Source organism: Puma concolor, chromosome B4, assembly GCF_028749965.1.
Source record: "Puma concolor isolate L17-30 chromosome B4, mPumCon1.1.hap2, whole genome shotgun sequence".
Taxonomy (NCBI): Eukaryota; Metazoa; Chordata; class Mammalia; order Carnivora; family Felidae; genus Puma; species Puma concolor.
In genome coordinates this window covers 47,058,824-47,077,465 of record NC_141673.1, presented here as the reverse complement: position 1 = coordinate 47,077,465, position 18,642 = coordinate 47,058,824, and the positions used below count along the sequence as shown (strand labels likewise).

General features: G+C 38.0%; 1 protein-coding gene across 1 annotated transcript in view; it reads right to left on the bottom strand.

Annotated features, from left to right (window-relative positions):
• The window catches only part of PTPRR (protein tyrosine phosphatase receptor type R), a 244,264-nt gene extending 226,233 nt beyond the window's left edge, over window positions 1–18,031 (bottom strand). Inside the window, 1 exon segment of the mRNA XM_025926367.2 lies at window positions 17,616–18,031. Coding sequence (XP_025782152.2) covers window positions 17,616–17,673 — 58 coding nt within the window. The 5' untranslated portion in view covers window positions 17,674–18,031.
• Between the last annotated feature and the right edge of the window lie 611 nt (window positions 18,032–18,642).

Genomic DNA, 18,642 nt, shown 5'->3' with positions numbered 1-18,642 from the left:
TTTAGGAAGACTCAGAAAGTAAAAGATAAAATAGTGGGGAATTGAGAATTCCAATAAGAAAGAAAGAAGCAGCTTAAAAGATCAGAGAATGCAGATTTATGAGGAGAGATGAATATAGAACTGAGAAAGTTACACAATTATCTTCAATCTTTCTTTTTATACGCTATCAATCTTAGCAAACCTTGTCAGAGCCACTTTACTTAAATAAGATAGGTGAGTCTAACAAATCTCTCTTGTGCTAAAACTGGCCTACAAGGAAAGGTGAAAAAATCTAATTTTGTGAGTAATTGTAACACAATTAAAATTTCCCAGCCTTATCCAGCTGTGTATGTGAAAAGACTTAACTCGTTCCCTGTCCTTAAGTAACAAGAACAAAGTAGGCAGCATAATATTAGGAGCCCCACTATAACCATCAGGTAGGAAAAAGTTTTTCAAAGTGTTGTGCTTAGCTTCCCACAACAGAATCACCTGGGATATTCAGATGCAGAGTCCTAGATCCCAGCCTAGAACGGCCATGGCAGAATCTCTAGCGATGTAGCCTAGGAATCTGGATTTATAACTAAATTCTTCTCACATTCAAACTCTGAAGCTGAGGCCCACTGACCTAGTCTCTGGAACTAGCTCTGTCTTCTCTATCTTCAAATGCCACCTCTCTATTACCCCCTTCAGTTCAGCATTATGAATACACTCAAGTAAATATTTCAGTAATGTTAAGATTGAGATGCCTATTAAATATCAAACTGCTGAATTAGAAATTTAATAACTAAGTGTGTAGTTCATAGTTGGAGAGAGAAAGATGGATTTGTGACTCATCCAATACACATAAAATTTAAAGCCAAGTGACCAGATACTGATGGTGAAGAAAAGACTATGGACAGAGCACTCTAGAATTCTAATATTTTGAGTCAGGGAACTGACTGAAGAAGGAAGCAAAGACAAGTGAGAAGGAATGGTAATAGAAAAAGAGAAAAACCAAGGAAGAGAGAAAAACTTAAGGAAATGTTTCTGAACTTGTATGTATTATAGGCACTGAAAAATCACTCTCATAGTGATGTCTCTAGAAATAAGTATATAAATGCAACTTCCACGTGTTACCATGGAAGATAAATCCCACTGAAGAACATTCATAGATTTTAAAAATTACAAAGCACACTGAGACTACTTGCATGAGAGACAGTCAGAAGATGGAGTAAGTGGGAAGATTCTCATCTAAGAAAGAATAAATAAAAGAGAAAAATAAATGAGGCTTTAAAATAGGTTGATTTAAAACACCCAGAGATAAAAGAAGAAAATAAGAGTAAGGGATTTAAGTAAAAGAGAATAAGCATGTTTCATTCCAAGCGGAAATCATAGAAACAAAAAAATAAGGTAATTGATGAAACGCAATGTATGGGTTATACAGTAGAGTAGACACCACTGAACAGAGATTTAGTAAATTGGAAAAATTTAGGTGACAATTCAGAAATCAGCACAGAGAAATTAAGAGAAGAGATGTGAAAAAGAAGGTAAGAGACTGTGGTAGACTGACTTTTCAGATGGCACTCTGTGATCCACACTTGGTATTCACATCCTTAAAATAATCCCCTCCCATTGACAGCTGGATCTCACTTTATTTATTTTTTTTATATGCACCTCTTTGTTTATTGCAGCATCATTTACAATAGTCAAGATATGGAAACAACCTAGTGTCCATCAATAGACAAATGGATAAAGAAGATATTTTTTATATACATATACATATATATATTATATTTTTTAATATACACAAATATACATAAATGGAATATTACACATAAAAAAGGATGTGATCTTGCCATTTGAGACAACATGGATGAGACCCAGAGGGTATTATATTCAGTGAAATAAGTCAGAAAGGCATGGGAATAAAAAGCACAGCATAGAGAATATAGTCAACAATGTTTTAATAACGTAATAATGTGTGGTAAGTGTAGCTTCACTTGTGGTGAGCATTGTACATGTGAAACTAATGTAACATCGTGTGTCTATTATACTCATATAAAAAAGATTTTTTAGGGGCACCTGAATGGCTCAGTTGGTTGAGCATCTGACTCTTGATTTCAGCTCAGGTCATGATCCCAGGGCTGTGGGATGGAGCCCTGCATCGGGCTCCACGCTGTGTGTGGTGCCTGCTTAAGATTCTCTTTCTCAGCCCCTCTCCCTCTGCACTTCCCCCACTCGTGTGTGTGTGTGTGTGTGTGTGTGTGTGTGTGTGTGTGTGTATGGACACGCATGTGCTCTCTCTAAATAAAAAAATGTAAAAAACGATTTTAAGGGGAAAAAATAAAATGGTGTCCTGGAATAGAAAGATGTGTTGTAGATGAAGTGAGGGAGATGGATGATGGTGATATTAAATACTAATTTTTAGAGATTGGAGCATTAATCTAGCAACATTTGCGAAGCTTATTTTTATTTGATGTTGCTTGCTGTTGCTGGCCTGTGTCATATATTCTTGTCATTAAATATAATATCTGAATGTAGGGAGGCTGGAGAGTCTTGGGAGTATTATACATACTGAACATCAAATGTGAGTTTGGGAATATCACTTAAAATCATATGTAATACAGTGTTTATATTTAAATATTATGTAAACTGATTTAGGAACTATAAGTGGCATTTAAATTTTATAAATAGAAACAATTTCAGATTATATGTGATTTTATAGCTTTTGATAAATGAGTGAATAAGATGGCATTTACAAATTTTTATGGCATTTTTATGGTATTTAAAAAGGTTAGTTTTTGTTGACTGAAATCTTGACCATCTCTGGATTCACATATCTTTCTAAATTTGTTCCTGGATTAGAATTGCAGCTCCTAATAGCAGTTTGTATCACCTGCTTAATCCCCCCCCTTTTTTTTACCTCTGTGGGGTTCTCCAGCCCACCTTCCCACTGCCTTCCGTGCCTACACCATCCTCTCTTCTCTCCCCCACTCCCTCTACGTCATTAGGGTGCTCATATCAGAGTGGTGTCCCTTCCACAGAGTTAAGGTGTCAGCCACCTTAACTTCGATTCATACGTGTAAATACATTTTTAGTATATATCATTTTCTTGGCTAGTTTTTTTCTCAAAATAACACAGGAAGAAAAATCCTAAATTTTTTTTATTACACTGTTTTTGGTTTACACCCTCAAAATTATTATATGATTAAAAGGTATTTGTACATCAAAATTTTACTCCATTCATTTATTTAATCACTTGAAATATTGAGCATTTGCATGTTGTTCCTTATTTAAGTTTGTTATATAGCACTGTTCAATTTAAATAATTCATATGTGGTCTCTTGGTATGCTTTTAAAATTCACAGTGTTATCAGGAAAACAGTACATATTGAAAAATGCGATATTCCATATTGGGTTGTTCAATATAAGATTAGGTTTATAGGCAGCGTATTAGAAATTATCACTTTTTATTCCTCCTTCCCATTTATGATGGAAATAAAGTCTGTCCATTTTAGCTTTTCTATAATAACAGCTTTAAATATTACTTTAAATAAAACTTTAAATTTTAAAAAAAGCAGCAACAAAATAATTCACTATAACTTGTAAATAATGGCAGCTCTTTTCCTGATTATTGAGATATTTATAAATGGTAATTTTGTCTCATCAAATATTCTTTTGTTTTTGGAGCACCAAGGCATTTTGGATTCTGAAGCTTTATAAGGACATGTTATTTAGGGAGTAATTGATGCCAACTTTATTGAGAACACCTATTTTATTTTACTAAGATAATACTTTTTTGACATGCGGGATTACAGTGATCCAGTTGATTCCAGTACACCACCCTTTACAAAAGAGGAAAAACGGAAATTTTGAAGGAGATGGAGTTTGTACTTCATAGTCTACTTTAAAAGGATACACTGTCTTCGTTTTCATTATACTTTCAGTACAGTTGACTTCTGAAATGTGGATTATAAACAAGTTTGAAGATTAAGAATTTGAAATGGGAATATATGATGAGAAAATACAGGAGCTAACTATTTGGTTCTTTTTCATCTATTAACAATTAGAGTTTTGACACCTCAAAGTTGCACACATTTGATTCTTCAACTTCTTCACTCTTTAACTTTCATCCCTTTCATCCTGGCCCTGCTTCTTCACCATGAGATAGAGCTCTTTGCCATTTGTTTCAAACGTAAGAGAAAACGATAGATAAGTTTTGTAACTGCTCTCTCCTCTACCTTTAATTGCACCTGTTATGGGGAGTAACCATACTACCATGTCAGAGAATGAGGTGCCTTGCTCTTTCTCCTGGTCAGTCCATCTCCTGCATACTGGATTCATCCTCTTGTTTCTCACATGGGACTTTCAGTCTACCAGCTGTCAGCACAGACACCGATGTGAGGCTTAGACCCACAAACTGTGAGATCATGACCTGAGATGAATTCGGACATTAAACCAACGGAGCCACCCAGGCACCCCTGTTCCATACTTTTCTGTTTCCTTTTATGACTCTAATACTGGATCTCACTTTAGACTTACTCTTAACTAACAGATAATGGCAAAGGTGATGGGATATTACTTTCTTGATTAGGTAAAAAAGATGTCACTTCTGTGTTGCTAGGAGACTCTCTCCTGCTGACTTTGATGAAGCAAGTTGCCATGCTGGGATGTTAAGGGATCTGGTGGCAGAAAATGAGCAAGTTATCTTCTGAGGTTTCTATTTTCTCTGTGTAGAAGTGAGGCCATCTCATAAGCGAGAGGACAAAGGAGGAAAGATAGTTACGTTTCAGAAAAATGGAGAAAGATTGAAACAGTTCTTGAGATAAAGTTGATCTGAGATCTGAGATGTGTAGTAGGATTCCTCATCTTCACTGAGAATTCAGTGGTAACTGTCTCAGGCCCCTAAGGGATAGAGTGTCTCACAGAATGTTTAGCAAATAGCTTTTCAAAGATACTCATCTGCATTTAAAATATAAGTAGTTTGATCACTGAAACAGCATTTATGTGCAAATAGCCAGTTTTGATGGTCATAAAATTCCATGATTTAAATTTCACTTTGGATATGACCTTGGTAATCTCTGAAGAGATCTTTAACAAAGAGCAATGGATAGGGGCGCCTGGGTGGCTCAGTTGGTTGAGTGTCCGACTTCGGCTCAGGCCATGATCTCACAGCTTGTGAGTTCGAGCCCCGCGTTGGGCTCTGTACTGACAGCTCAGGGCCTGGACCCTGCTTCGGATTCTGTGTCTCCCTCTGTCTCTGCTCCTCCCCCCACTTGTGCTCTATCTCTCTCAAAAATAAACATTAAACAATTTTTTTAAAAAGAACAATGGATAAAATGACAATGTTAAGTTAGAGTATGTTATGATCCATTATTTCAGATTCAGGGTTGGTAACTCTTAGATGCACCAGGTAGAATGGCCTTGCATGCACCATCTCAGAATAAATCCTCAAGCAGCAAGGGTCAATCAGTAACCTGTGAAAGGAACAAAAGGATGAAGCAGCATTCTCTCAGAGACCTGAAAAAGTGAACAATCAAAAAAGGGAAACTTGGTTCTCTGATCATTTTGTGAAAGGATAACCATTGTTTTTAAAGCACTGCCAGCACTTTCCTTTCTAGAAAGTAGATATAAATGGATAGCATCAGGGAAGTCCCTTGGGAATTTCTACAGGAGAAAAGATGAGGCTCTCATCTGATTTGTAAACGCCTCTCAGGAAAATGTTAAAAATACACAGGAGTACCAATGAAAGTCTATATAGAAGATGCCTACCAATGATAGCCAGAAAGGAAAGAAACATACTTCTTAAAAAAGCAATGGACCAGGAGGTAAGGGACCTAGATCCTAGTTGCAACACCCCTACCTCCATCTATGTAAGCCTGAACAAGTCTCCTCACAGCTGAGCCTCAGTTTTCTCCTCAGAGAATGAAAATGCTTCTGGTATATCTATGACTAGATTAGAATGCACTGTACTTCAGTAAAAGAGAAGCCCCAACTCAATTGGATCTTGCATGATTCTGACTTTTTTCTCAAGAGATAAGTTTTTCCATATGTACAATAAAGAAGTACACTTACTTTCCATAAGGAAAATAAAAAAGGTTACACCTAAAGCTTTACAGTTATACTCACTTTTCTAATTTTTTTTCTGATGTAATGAATTATATTACTGTTATGTTTTTGCTTCATCTAAGATAGCTAAGATTGCTGTTAGCCTCCAGTTCCCCTTAATGAAATTTGCTTTCCTCCATATATCCTCTTGGGACATCTTCAAAACCCTCCCTTAAAGAATGCAACTTATGTATATACAAGGTACGGATAGTGATCCTTTATAATGTATTACTTTGTATCCTCTGAAATTTGTGATTTTTTTACATTTATTTTAAATTTAAGACAATAAATGTCCAGACTGTAGTCAAGTTTCAGTTTATGTTTTCCCATGATTTTGATTTTTTCCAGAAAGAACAAAATTATATGCATATCACTAACATTCATGTATCAGACTCAAAAGACTGTTTTTCACTTAGTTCAAGTTTTTTTTTTTTCCCACCAGTCAGTGTGTCATACACCGTTGCCACTGTTCTTTTCCAAATGTCTGATGTGTACTATGACTGACAACTACTTCTCTCTGGGTCTAATCAATTAGATCAATAGACCAAGTACAATAAAAGAGCCTCTGGGAACTTATAGGAGCAGTGATTTCCAGAAACGATATCCTTGGATGTAAGGAGGCTAACATTTAAACTATTCTCTCAGCTGTTCTGCAATTCTATTGGTAATGGTTAACCCAAGATGTCACTACAGTACTAATCTCCAGTTACAAGGACCACCATAATAACCCTGACTCTTCCTGATGAACACTGCAGTGCCCCCCAGATGTGACAGCTGATGTCTTTTAGGATAACCTCCCAGCTCTAACATATGATCACTCCTACCAGTGTTTTCATGGAAAGTTACACCAGTGTTTTGAAAGAGTACATATGGCCCTGTTTATCTATAAAGTCAGTTTTATAAAATTCAGTTTGCGTGTCTTAGTTACATTCTAACAACATACATGTATGTATGTATTTATATGTACAACATTTATTTGGTTTTGTAGCCTGACAGCAGACAACAAATTTGACCAAAAACAAAAAAAAAAAGGTTCATCTTCAAATGAGCAATTATGTGATAAAAAGTAAAAAAATAAAAATAACAAAATGAGAGTTTCTACAAGATAACTATGGAATTTATAAAAATTATAAACCATTATGGCCCCTGTTAAACAAAAGGCTTGGATGAGCTTGTCACTGAAGGAACACTTCTTTCCAGGAATGGTTTTCCTAAAATCTGGTCTAAGCACGGGTATCTATGATGTGAAAACATAATCCCACAAGGAAGTGCTATGTCATTCTCTAAAAGACTATTTAAATGTTTCACATGTTTGACCAGTGATGTGTCTAGTATATCTAAAAATTTTTTTAAATACCAAAGTAATTAGTCTATCTCATAGAGCTGGCTCTATTCTTCTCTATGTAGGAGAGAACCTGAATCCTAATGATTTTAATTAAGGCATCTTGTAAACTTTTTCTGTATGTTCTTTGATATAAACACTCCTTCATATTTCTTGAAATATTCCATTAGAAGATGTAGTTCCTGCTCCTACTTCCAACCCACTGTAACTACTTACTTCTTCCTCTTTATCTTATCCACCCAAAGTTGAGCTGCACAATAACCAACTCTATTTGGGAGTCGCAGGACTGACTGTCATTTCAGGAAAAATCCACTGTGTGCTATGTGCCGGTGGCAAAATTACAATGAACGAGTTTCATGTTTCTTGATTTCTGCCCAGCTTTAATAGAGTTATTTTTCATCTGATAAATGCATGTTAGAGTACAGCATAATACAGTTAGGACAGTGCCCTTTGGGACAATGTGACTAGACATAAGTCACAAGGAAGGAATGGGGTTAAGACCACTGGCCTCAGACTCTGCTGGAGAAAGTGAGATTTATGTCAGTTCAGACAAATGCAGTCAGAAGCCCCCACCGCCCCAGCCCCCATTCCTGAAGAACTGAGCTGAAGGATATTTGCAGGAGAGGTCGACAAGAGTGAATGCTACTATCTCTTAAATCCTACACAGCCATTAAGAGAACTTCATCAAGATATGCTTTCTGGGGAAATTCAGAAGTACAGAAAAATGATCATGTGGCTGGAAGACTGAGAAATACTACTCTCTGAAGAAATCATAGGAATTGAGTTCCACATGTACTTACTGAGTAATGAAGCAGTGCATTTGTAAAATCTAACTTTTATACTTCAGTTATTGTTATGCAAACAGCTAAAATATTACTTACAAATAGTTACAGAGATTATAAATTATTTCCATCATTTTTATAGTAGAGTCCTCCAGATGATTTGAAAGGTGGGATCCAATAGCAAGACAAAGAAGAAAATACATGTCTGTTTTAAGAATAATTCTCGCAGTAGATTAAGAATTATATTAAAACATAGCAAAATGAACATTAGAACAAACAAAATGAACATTAGAAAATTAAAATATTGCCATAGTAATGATATTACAGAGATGTAAATGTCTGGATATAGGGGCAGGAGGAGGGTGGAGAACAAGGTCCAGTGGCCACTTGAAGAGACCCCTGCCTGGTCCCCCCTGCCTACAGTTAGATAGAGATTTGGAGACACTTGGTAGGCCCTTAAGTCAACACTTCCATTCCATTATTAGTCCCTTCCTCCATCATTTGAAATTAATATCACTGGTCTAAGGCACTGCTCTGTCATAATTCTTTGAAAAATAAACCTCTACTAGGGGAGGACCACGCAATTAACAACTATTCTTACCGGGAGTAGAAAGTGCTCCAAGATACCAGTTAATCATTTGTCACCCGACCTCTCCTACCCCTAATCAAATAATACTTGGCACTTAAATGGCACTTACTAAGTGTAGTTAGCATACAATATCCTATTTAATACACAACTGTACAGTTGTATAATATATAACCTCCATTTTAAAAAGAGGAAATTGAGACTTAGAAAGATCAAGTAACTTGCCCTAAGTTACAGAGCTAGAAAGTGATCGTGTGTGGATTTGAACCCGATCACAATATCATGCTCTTAACTACTATGGTATTCTGTTAAAGGTTATCTAAAAATATGGCATTTTCCCCTTTATTTTAATTTTCTCTTTACTTCTCTCTTTAAGCTATTTTATTTTCTTCCAGGGAGAATAAAAATACTGTCTTGAATCAACAAGGCAAAGCAAGTAAGCTGCATATAATTTAAAACCACACCACATGTTAGTGGATTGATGGGCTTTAAAGCTAACTCACCATATTATGTACAGCATTCTTTGTATGGAGCATCTTTCCCAGTAACCCAGTGATTGGAGTTGGCTCTGTTCAGTTATGCATAGTGCTTGAATTCCCCTCCAGGGTCCATCAGGAGTTGGGGCGTTACTATAGTGAAAGAAGAGCAGTAGAGTCTTGCTCTGTACATGTTGCTGTACAGGCTGGTGAGACACTCTTATTCTGTGTTCATTTTGTGCTCTTTTCCAAGGATCAGTAGTTAAGGGCTGCCTTAATCCATTGTGCACATTTAAATGAGGACGTGGACATTGCTTCAGGTCTGAACTAGGAATAAAATGATTCATGTCCTCACTGAACTTGGCATTTGCTTCGGTATAATTAAACATATTGATCTACGTTTAATACAGATACAGATACATTGCTGCATCATGTAAACAATTAGTTTTGCTTTGTTTTTGGTCCATGAGGCTGCAATTTTAATGGACACGAACATCTTAATAAATTGAAATCAAATGAGATTTGATTATGAGGACAGTCTTGATAGCCATTACGAGTAAAAAATTATTTAAATGGAAAGTGCTAATAACGTTCATAATATAAATTTGCTAATTGTCACTCTGTGGCAAATATCATTGCAATAGCAGACACTTTACAGAGATGTTATCTGGGGAAAAAGCATTAGGAAATTTGATCTTAAAATAATAATTTACCATTAAATATTTTTTTCAAAGCTATTAAAATCCTTTATGCTGGGAAATATCAATGTTACTCTAAATGTGTCAGCATTTGTAAGTGCTTTGAAAATGAAGAATGCATTCATGGGCCAAGTAGGATCTTTCAAAATCCCCTTTTAAAGGGAAAAAATGGCTTTCTCTACCTTTTAAATTTGACTTTGTAAACAGTTTTTAAAAGATTCAGCAATAAACTTACCATAAAATATGACAGCCATATTATCATTAGTACTAATGGAAATACATGGGTTTTGATGTGTGAGCCATCATTTTATAAAAAGTGACTTTTTACAATTCATAAACTAGTCTCCATTCTTCAGATATAAGCATGCCTTTAGGTGTAGCATTTTTCCATATGAAAAAAATGTATGGTATCCAAAAATTTTATGGTTCCATAAACACTTTAGCTACACATTAAAAGAGAGAAACAAAATGTACACAGCCATTCAAATACTCCTAAATTTTCTGTGATGGTTTGTTTTTTGTTTGAGAGAGCAGCGGAAGATTGGATTATTTGGGGTCTTGATATATTGAACCCACTAACTCACACTTCGCTTGATTTTGAATGTGTTAAGTGACTCATATTTGTTATTGCACGATAGATGATAACCAATCAGTAATCAAAATTAGGAGTTCTGGATCTATTCCTTAGTTCATAACTCTCACGCTATGTGTCTTATCTAATTCCTTGATCTATTTAAAATAAAGACATTCATCTCATTCCCATCCTGAAGTAGTATAAGAAACTCATTTAGGAATGTCTAACTAAGAGGAGTGCAACATACAACTCCACTACAACCATCATCATGCCCAGGGTGCACAAACTTATCCTACAAACTATGTTTAAATGAAAGCTTTTCTGTCCCATTTCATTTCTTTGTAACTAATCAATGTAAATTGGATTGAGGGAACAATAGTAAAATCAATTCTACTCTTCACAGTTATGAAGATAAGATGTAATCTCTTTAATTTAATTTATTATAATATATTTTGCCTAATACATCCTGAATGCGTTTATTCATTCATTGGACATTCATTGATGGCATACTAGGCAACAAGTTCTAGGAAATGGTATAGAAGCTACAATTCCATTATTATCCTCAAAAAGCTTCAATATACAGGCTAAGTACAATAACAGAAGAATATACAGGGCCCCAAAGGAAAACCCAGGAAAGTTACTTGAACGATGTGGGATATCAAAGGAAGGATTCTCAAAGTAGGCAATGCCTGACGAAGATTTGAAATGGGAGGAAGAGTCGTCTAGAAAAAGAAGCAGAGATGGGTAGTTAAGATAAATGGACCAATATGTGAAAAGTATGAAAGGCATGGCAAACCAAAAGAAATTTGGTCTTAGTGTGATAATAGTGTGCAAAGATGGCTGCCATGACAGGAAATAAGAATGGAATTAGCCAAGACCTGAGGGTGGAAGACTTTGCCCTGCTAATGAATTTGGGTTTTATTTTAAGAGAAAAGAAAATAGCTGTATTAAAGAATTGTACAAGGGGAGAACATGATCAGATATGCTTTTTTTTTCAAGTTTTACCTCTGACATTATTATGAGGGATGGATGTGATAAGAGGATTGTATTGTAAGATACTATATGAGAAATAAGGACCTACCCCAAGGCAGTGATGTGAACATGGAGAGTGGAGAAGACTTGGTGACCCTTCAGATGAACACAGTAAAGGAGGGAGGGCACAGGATGAGTTATTAATTTCCAGCTTGGGTGATCGTGGGGGATCTTGGTGTTATTCACAATGATAGGAAATACAGAAATAAGAGCAATTGTGATGGGAAGCACTGAATGCTAATAGATAAATATAAGGTGTTTGTGGGATATTCCATGACTCCTAGGCAATTATAACTACATGACTGATATTCAGGAGAAATATATGAAATTAAAATATGGATTTAGGAATCTTTGATATGTAGATTTGAATATAATCATCCAGGGATATTGTACAGAGAGGGAAATAAAAGTAGACACATAAATTCTAGAAAGTGCTAACCATTAAATACTACTCAGAGGAAGACCTAAAAGTAGAAACTGAGGAATGGCTTGAGAGATAAGAGGGAAGCTAGAAAGTAGTGGCTATCCAATGGAAATCAGTGAGGAGAATTCTCAAATTCAGAAAGAGACAAAATTAGATAAATGATGTAAATATTCATTGGTAAGAAGAAGATAACTTAATTATGTTCAACATATCATAAATGGGACAATAAGATGAGGATTGGAGTTGGTAGAGAAACAGATGAGAAACAAAAAAGATAATGATAAGTGTGGATAATGCATTCCAGAATTTTTATAAGGCACTAGTCAGGGTATGATCTCCAATAAAACACACAATCTTCAAGGTGTTAGGAGTGTGTGATGTTCAGTATACATATATATATATGCTTCTGATGTGCCAAAGAAGTAGACAGGTTTGTCCAAGTGCTTTAAATCTTGTTTATAAATTAGCTATATGAATCCTTTTGTATCACAATAGCCATTCCTACATGTATGTATAAGGCATTTCACTAAGAAGTGAAAATATAGCGGAACCAGCAAGGTATTTGAGCTGTATAGCATCTGGTAATCAATTTGAAGGAGTTGATCTGCAGTTCTGGTCTCTTGCAAGCCCATCCATATTGTTCTTAAGTTCACAATGCTGGAAAAGTCTGTTTGAGATAGTATGTCCCCTGGGCATGTGAGGTCCTAGGGAGAAACCTGAGTGTTGGATAAATGAGCTCTGTTGAAGTCCATTCTAGAAGTGGCTAAGTTGACTAAGTGTGTCTTGCATGGGTGCCAAGAAGCAGTTAAATGCAAAAGAGAGAGACCAAAAATATCACTGTGTTGTTTCTATTTATTCAATATAATTTAAGTCTTTAGTAGCTTTTATGCCAGGCACCGCCCCCAGGTGCTAGGCTGGGCAGGAACTGCAATAAATACAGCAGTAAACAAAACAGACAAATACCTTTGTCTTTAAGGAGCTTACATTTCAAAGGGGAAAGGAGGAATCACAGTAAACAAAACAAATAAGTTAAATATATGATATGGAAACTGGTGAAAAACCTCTGGGGAAAAAAGTAAAGCAGGAAAAGGTATTGAAGTTTTTTGGGGGGAGAAGATGAAATAAATATTAAATAGGATAGTTAGTGAGGGCCTTCCTGAGAAAGTAACATTTGAGTAGAAGGCTAAAATGAAGGGATTAAGCCAGAGATGGAAAGAGTGTTTTGTGCAAAGAGTGTTTTGCACTCGTGGAGTGTTTCAGGCAAAGAAAAATGCAAAACAAATGAGGTGGGCAAGTGCCTGGCATCTTCTTGGCATAGCAAGGAGACCAATGTGGCTGAAGACAGACAAAAAAGAGGACAGTAGTGAGAGATGATATCAAGGAGATAATGGGAGAAGAGAATATGGTAGAACCTGGGCCATTGTAAGGGTTGTGTTGAGCGATTTTGAACAGGAAAAACAAATTCTGGAGTTCACTGAGAAAAGACATCTTAAAATCTTAAAGAATAATGTATTATTTTCCTATCAATCTACCCTTTCTTTTGAAGGTGGTGCCTCTGCAAATGATTTCCCTGATCCTCCTGGCCTCACCATAGGAATCCTTCTTTCTCAAAGACTAGAGAAATTGACTGTGCATTTCTCTGAGAGTGAAGCTGTATCTTCAGAAGATACATCGAAGGCAGTCTTCGGTGCTGTCCGGAATGCTCAACAGTAAGAACAACGTGAACGTTTGAAAGAACCTTTTCCAGAGCTTAGAGAGAGAGAAATGCATTGAAATTACGTTCTGTTTTGTTGTTGTTGTTGTTGTGGTTGTGGTTGTGGTTTTTAGCAAAACATTCACTAGAAACAATAAAGCTTTCACATGAGAATTTTTAACAGCCTAAGACCTTCACTCCTTTGTAAGTAAAACACTACTCAATAAATATCATCTCCTGAAACAGAACATAGGTTTTTGGGCAAAGAAAGAGAAAAGCCAAGGAAAAAATAAGCTTTCTGTAAATCTTGGGGTACCATCCATATTATTGGGGCACACTTTCTTGGATATTCCTGAAGTAGTCTTTTCAACTGGAGTTTATGTATCACATTGGTTCATAGAAGGAGTAAAGAATGAGTACATCTAGGTAAAAAGGATTTGACTAACTCAATGGTGGCCTTAACTCAATGGTGGCCACTAACTCAATGGTGGCCTTTCCTACTGTATGATTTCATACAATATACAGTCACAGGTCTGAACACATGCGTTTTCATCTTGACTATGCTGTTCACTGGCATAACTGTTAAATAGTTACATTTACTATTTAAAGTAAATACTGTCTACCATTTACTGGATCTTAGTTTTCTTACCCGAATAGTAAGCAGTTGGATAGACAATAACTACAACTTTCCTTGTTAGGGAGATCTAGGAAAATGAGCTGCCATAGAAAAAGTTGAAACTGAGTTATTTAACAAGCTCTATACTCAGTAATTTATTAGAATTATTTTACCTAAAGATGTTAATTACACAGTATTGTACCTCTCATCATCGTTTTGTTCCCACGGACACTACAAAGAGACCACAGTACTTTTCCCTATTAAGCCAGTTAAAACTCAGGGTTGGTCAGAATTTATTTATTTATTTATTTATTTATTTATTTATTTATTTATTTATTATTTTCTTGCTTGCTTATTATTTTGCATAGTGTCTTAGGTAATCATGACCAAATAATTGGAGATGGCACTGAAGTTGAAAACAGTTGGCTACCATCATTAGGGGAATGATTATCTGGAAGGCAACAGTTCCTTGTTGCCTGAGTAGAGCACTCACATCCTGTCAGCCAATTCCTCCCATCCCTAAACGGTTCTAATATGTTATCAGTTCCACCAGCATGAAGTAGCTGTTGGCACCCAGGGCATAACCAAAATGGACCAGTTAGCTTTTCAGTAAAGAGGGCGAAAAAAGAGAATTCTTTTCCCTCCTTTATAAGCCTCGCTTCTATCCTGAGAGGAAAGCGTTCTGTAAAAGAAACAAACTCACTTAACAATGACTTCTTGCTCTTTGTCTCCCACCCATTCGCTTTCTTATTACTCAAATCTACAGGAGCTAGATCAAAAAATATGTGTTTCAGTTCCAATGAAAGTCCTAATAATGTTATTAGATAACTGTGATGAATTTTAATCTGATGACAGCTTGTGACCCACAAATTGCTGTTTAAAATTAAAATGCATTCAAAATGAAACTGGCAAGACAGCTACACTATTAAACTTGCAATCTGCTGTGAAAAAACACCTATCAAAAGCACTATATTAAATATGAATACAATTAATTTCTATATAGCATCTTGCAATTGAAATATGAAAATGATAGGCCAACAATGCATTGCCTTATCAATTTCAAATTGGTTGAATTTTTTTTTTTTCAACTTAAGAAGTCAAAGTAGAGGTGGACAGGCTTGTCTCTGGTAATACACCCTTTGGCAGAGCTCCAGGTATAATCTAGGGCTACAGACTTCTAGGTTTCCCCTTTGATCAACAAAATCCTCTACTTTCCTCATCCCAAATGTTCACCTACAATAAATTTAGAAATGTTTTCCACCTGCCTAGACTGAAGTTTATTTATAACTTTGAAGCTATAATTACTCAAGATACATTAAGTGTAATCTTTAGAATTTCTTATATATTAGTTTTCAAGAATGACTACACTGACATTTTTGATAGATCAGCTAAATCATTCTTAAACTTGGTAAGAACTGAGGCTTTTTCTTTAAAAAAATTTTTTTTGGCAATGGATGTTTGTATCAGTGCTATCATTAAACATAATAATGTAAATAAAACTCAACCCAATGTGCATATTTTCATCCCAAATTTCAACATTAAACAACTGTACGTAGTAATAAAATGATGCAGTACAGCTGTTTGCAAATAACTTAATGACCAAGTCAAAGCTATTTGCTAGTTTTTTTTTTGTTTTTTTTTAATTTTTTTTTTCAACATTTATTTATTTTTGGGACAGAGAGAGACAGAGCATGAACGGGGGAGGGGCAGAGAGAGAGGGAGACACAGAACTGGAAACAGGCTCCAGGCTCTGAACCATCAGCCCAGAGCCCGACGCGGGGCTCGAACTCACAGAGAGAGACAGAGCATGAACGGGGGAGGGGCAGAGAGAGAGGGAGACACAGAACTGGAAACAGGCTCCAGGCTCTGAGCCATCAGCCCAGAGTCCGACGCGGGGCTCGAACTCACGGACCGCGAGATCGTGACCTGGCTGAAGTCGGACGCTTAACCGACTGCGCCACCCAGGCGCCCCTATTTGCTAGTTTTTAAAAGGTGCCAAAGAACTATTGAAATTTTCACAATAAAGCATCATAATTATAACAATTAACATGTGTACTTAACTACAGCCTTAATATTCTCATGTATTACTTGTTGAAGAGGTTCACAATACATTAAAAAAGCACAAGCTAGAAATGAGGAAGTACCATATTTTACTTGCATTATTGCACACATAGGAAAGGAACTCACCCACTCTTTTTAAAAGATACCACAAGAATTGTGATTTTGCAGCCATTATTTTTATTCATTATCCCTGGGATATAATACATGCTCAATAAATGTTAGGCGAAGGAATGAATGAGTATGTGTGATTGGGTGACAAGAGAACTCGGGGGAAATATCTAGTCTTTGGTTGCTACAGGACTACTGCATGGACAACTGCTGTCGCAGTAGGGTGCCCAAAAATCTCTCTGCCATATTCTATTTTGGTACGTGTGTGTAAAAATGATAAAGGATTCAGTCCAGCAAGTCCTTGCATTACACAGAGACTGCATGTATCCAAAAAGCAGGATCTGTAGTGGCATTGCATATAAAATTCCCCAGGTACCCTCTAAGGTTTGCTCCCATATGAAATCTAATATTGGTTCTGATGTCAAATATGTTTATATTTGGGCGCAGTCTCACTGTCACTCTTGGCCGGTCCTCCCCAAATCTGTCCCAGGGACAGTGCCTACCCTGGCGTTGTCAGCCTTGAAACTGTGATTAAAGGTTTTTGTTTGGTGCCCTCAGACGCTGACCATGATGCTGAAAGAGAAGAGGGGGCCCTATTTTAAACCTTTCCTTCTTCTTATTGGCTTAGAAAATTCGAGTGACAAGAGCAGGGGCCAAAGGAGCCTGGAGCGGCATCATTAACGTGAACCATGTATTTCGATCTTTTGGGCGGAGATGTGGTCCTTCAGGTTACAGCCAATGCATCCCTGCGAGCTCTTGCTAAGCCCAGGGACCTTAGGATGTAGCCGCTGCAGTAGAAAAGGTTACATTCAGCAGGATGTCTTGTCTGTCTCCTGAAAAATTGACAGTCAAGTGCATAGCCTAGAGACAGGATTAGGGAGGGAGTCTAGATGGAGGGGAAGCAAACCTGTGTTCATATTCAAAATGTTCACTACGATTCGTACCAGGTAAGGAAAAATCGAGAGCTGATTTTAGCTTAAGTTTTCCGCCTCAGTCTTCCAACAGGTGCACAACTCCCTCACCCCTTGCCTCTCCGTACTGTCCTGCTTTGCCTTTCTACAGCTTTCTCGGCGAGGCAAGCTTTTCCTAGAGTCCTCAAGCATGTGCATTTTCCCATCTCATACACAGCTCCAGCTCTACGCCCCGCCACCCCTTACCTGCAGCGTGAAGATTAAGAAGCAGGCACAGCGCAGGGAGGCAGACTGCTGTCCGCATAGTGCTTGCATTGAGCGGTGGAGGGGGAACTCCGCCACGACCCCACTTCAGGCAAAGTGTTATTAGAAAGAGCCACCGCCAAGGGTCCTCTGGTCTCCGGGTTTCATTCTCAGGTCCTGGCTGGGCTCGCAGAGGTCTGTGGCGCCGACAGAAGCCAGCACCAGCTTCGCCTCCCGAAGAGAGGGCGAGAGGGAGGATGAGTAGGAGGCGGCTAGGAGGGGGGCGGAGCAGGGCAGGGGCGAGGCGCTCGGCGGCGGCTGCTGCTCGGCCTTCTGGAAGCCCGCAGCCGCCGCGGAGAAGGCGGGGTGGACTCCCGCGCCAGCCCCGGAGCCCTCCGCGCGGGGCCAGCGCAGAGCCAGCAGCAGCCAGACGCGCCGCGCCAACTGAGCATGCCCAGCGCTGGCCCTCGCGCCGCACGGAGTTTCAAAGTGGATTCCACTTCTCCGGGTCTTCGCGGCGGCTGCGAGGGGGGCTGGCTGCTCCGAGGGGGGCTGGCTCCTCCGAGGGGGGCGTCTAGCGGCGGTTCTTAGTGAGAGCCCGTCTAAGACCCGGGGCTGGGTGGGGAGGGATAAATTTGGGCCTGACCAGAGGAACCACAGGACCTTAAGACCCACCCTAGTCCCTCCTCTGCACGTGGACAGGGCTCGCTGCTGGCCCAAGGGTGCCCAGGGCTGCCCATACGAATAGAGAATTCGGTGGTATCTTACCCTTGCTGAGTTTGCGAGCACCGTGGGCTGCCTGGGGAAGCATTCCCAAAGCACCTGCTGGGGACCCTGCCTTGCGGGTGACTCCTTTCTGACAGCTTTCCTCTTTTCCTTTCCCTTTCCCCTTTCTCCAGCTCGATCCCTGTGTTTAAACTTTCTGTCGACTCAAGCCCAAAGTCTGTCCATGACCATAGTGAGAGAAAGAAGTGAGGTCATACTTTTAGACTAGTAGGATGTAATGTGTAATTGAAGTAATTATCTCTGG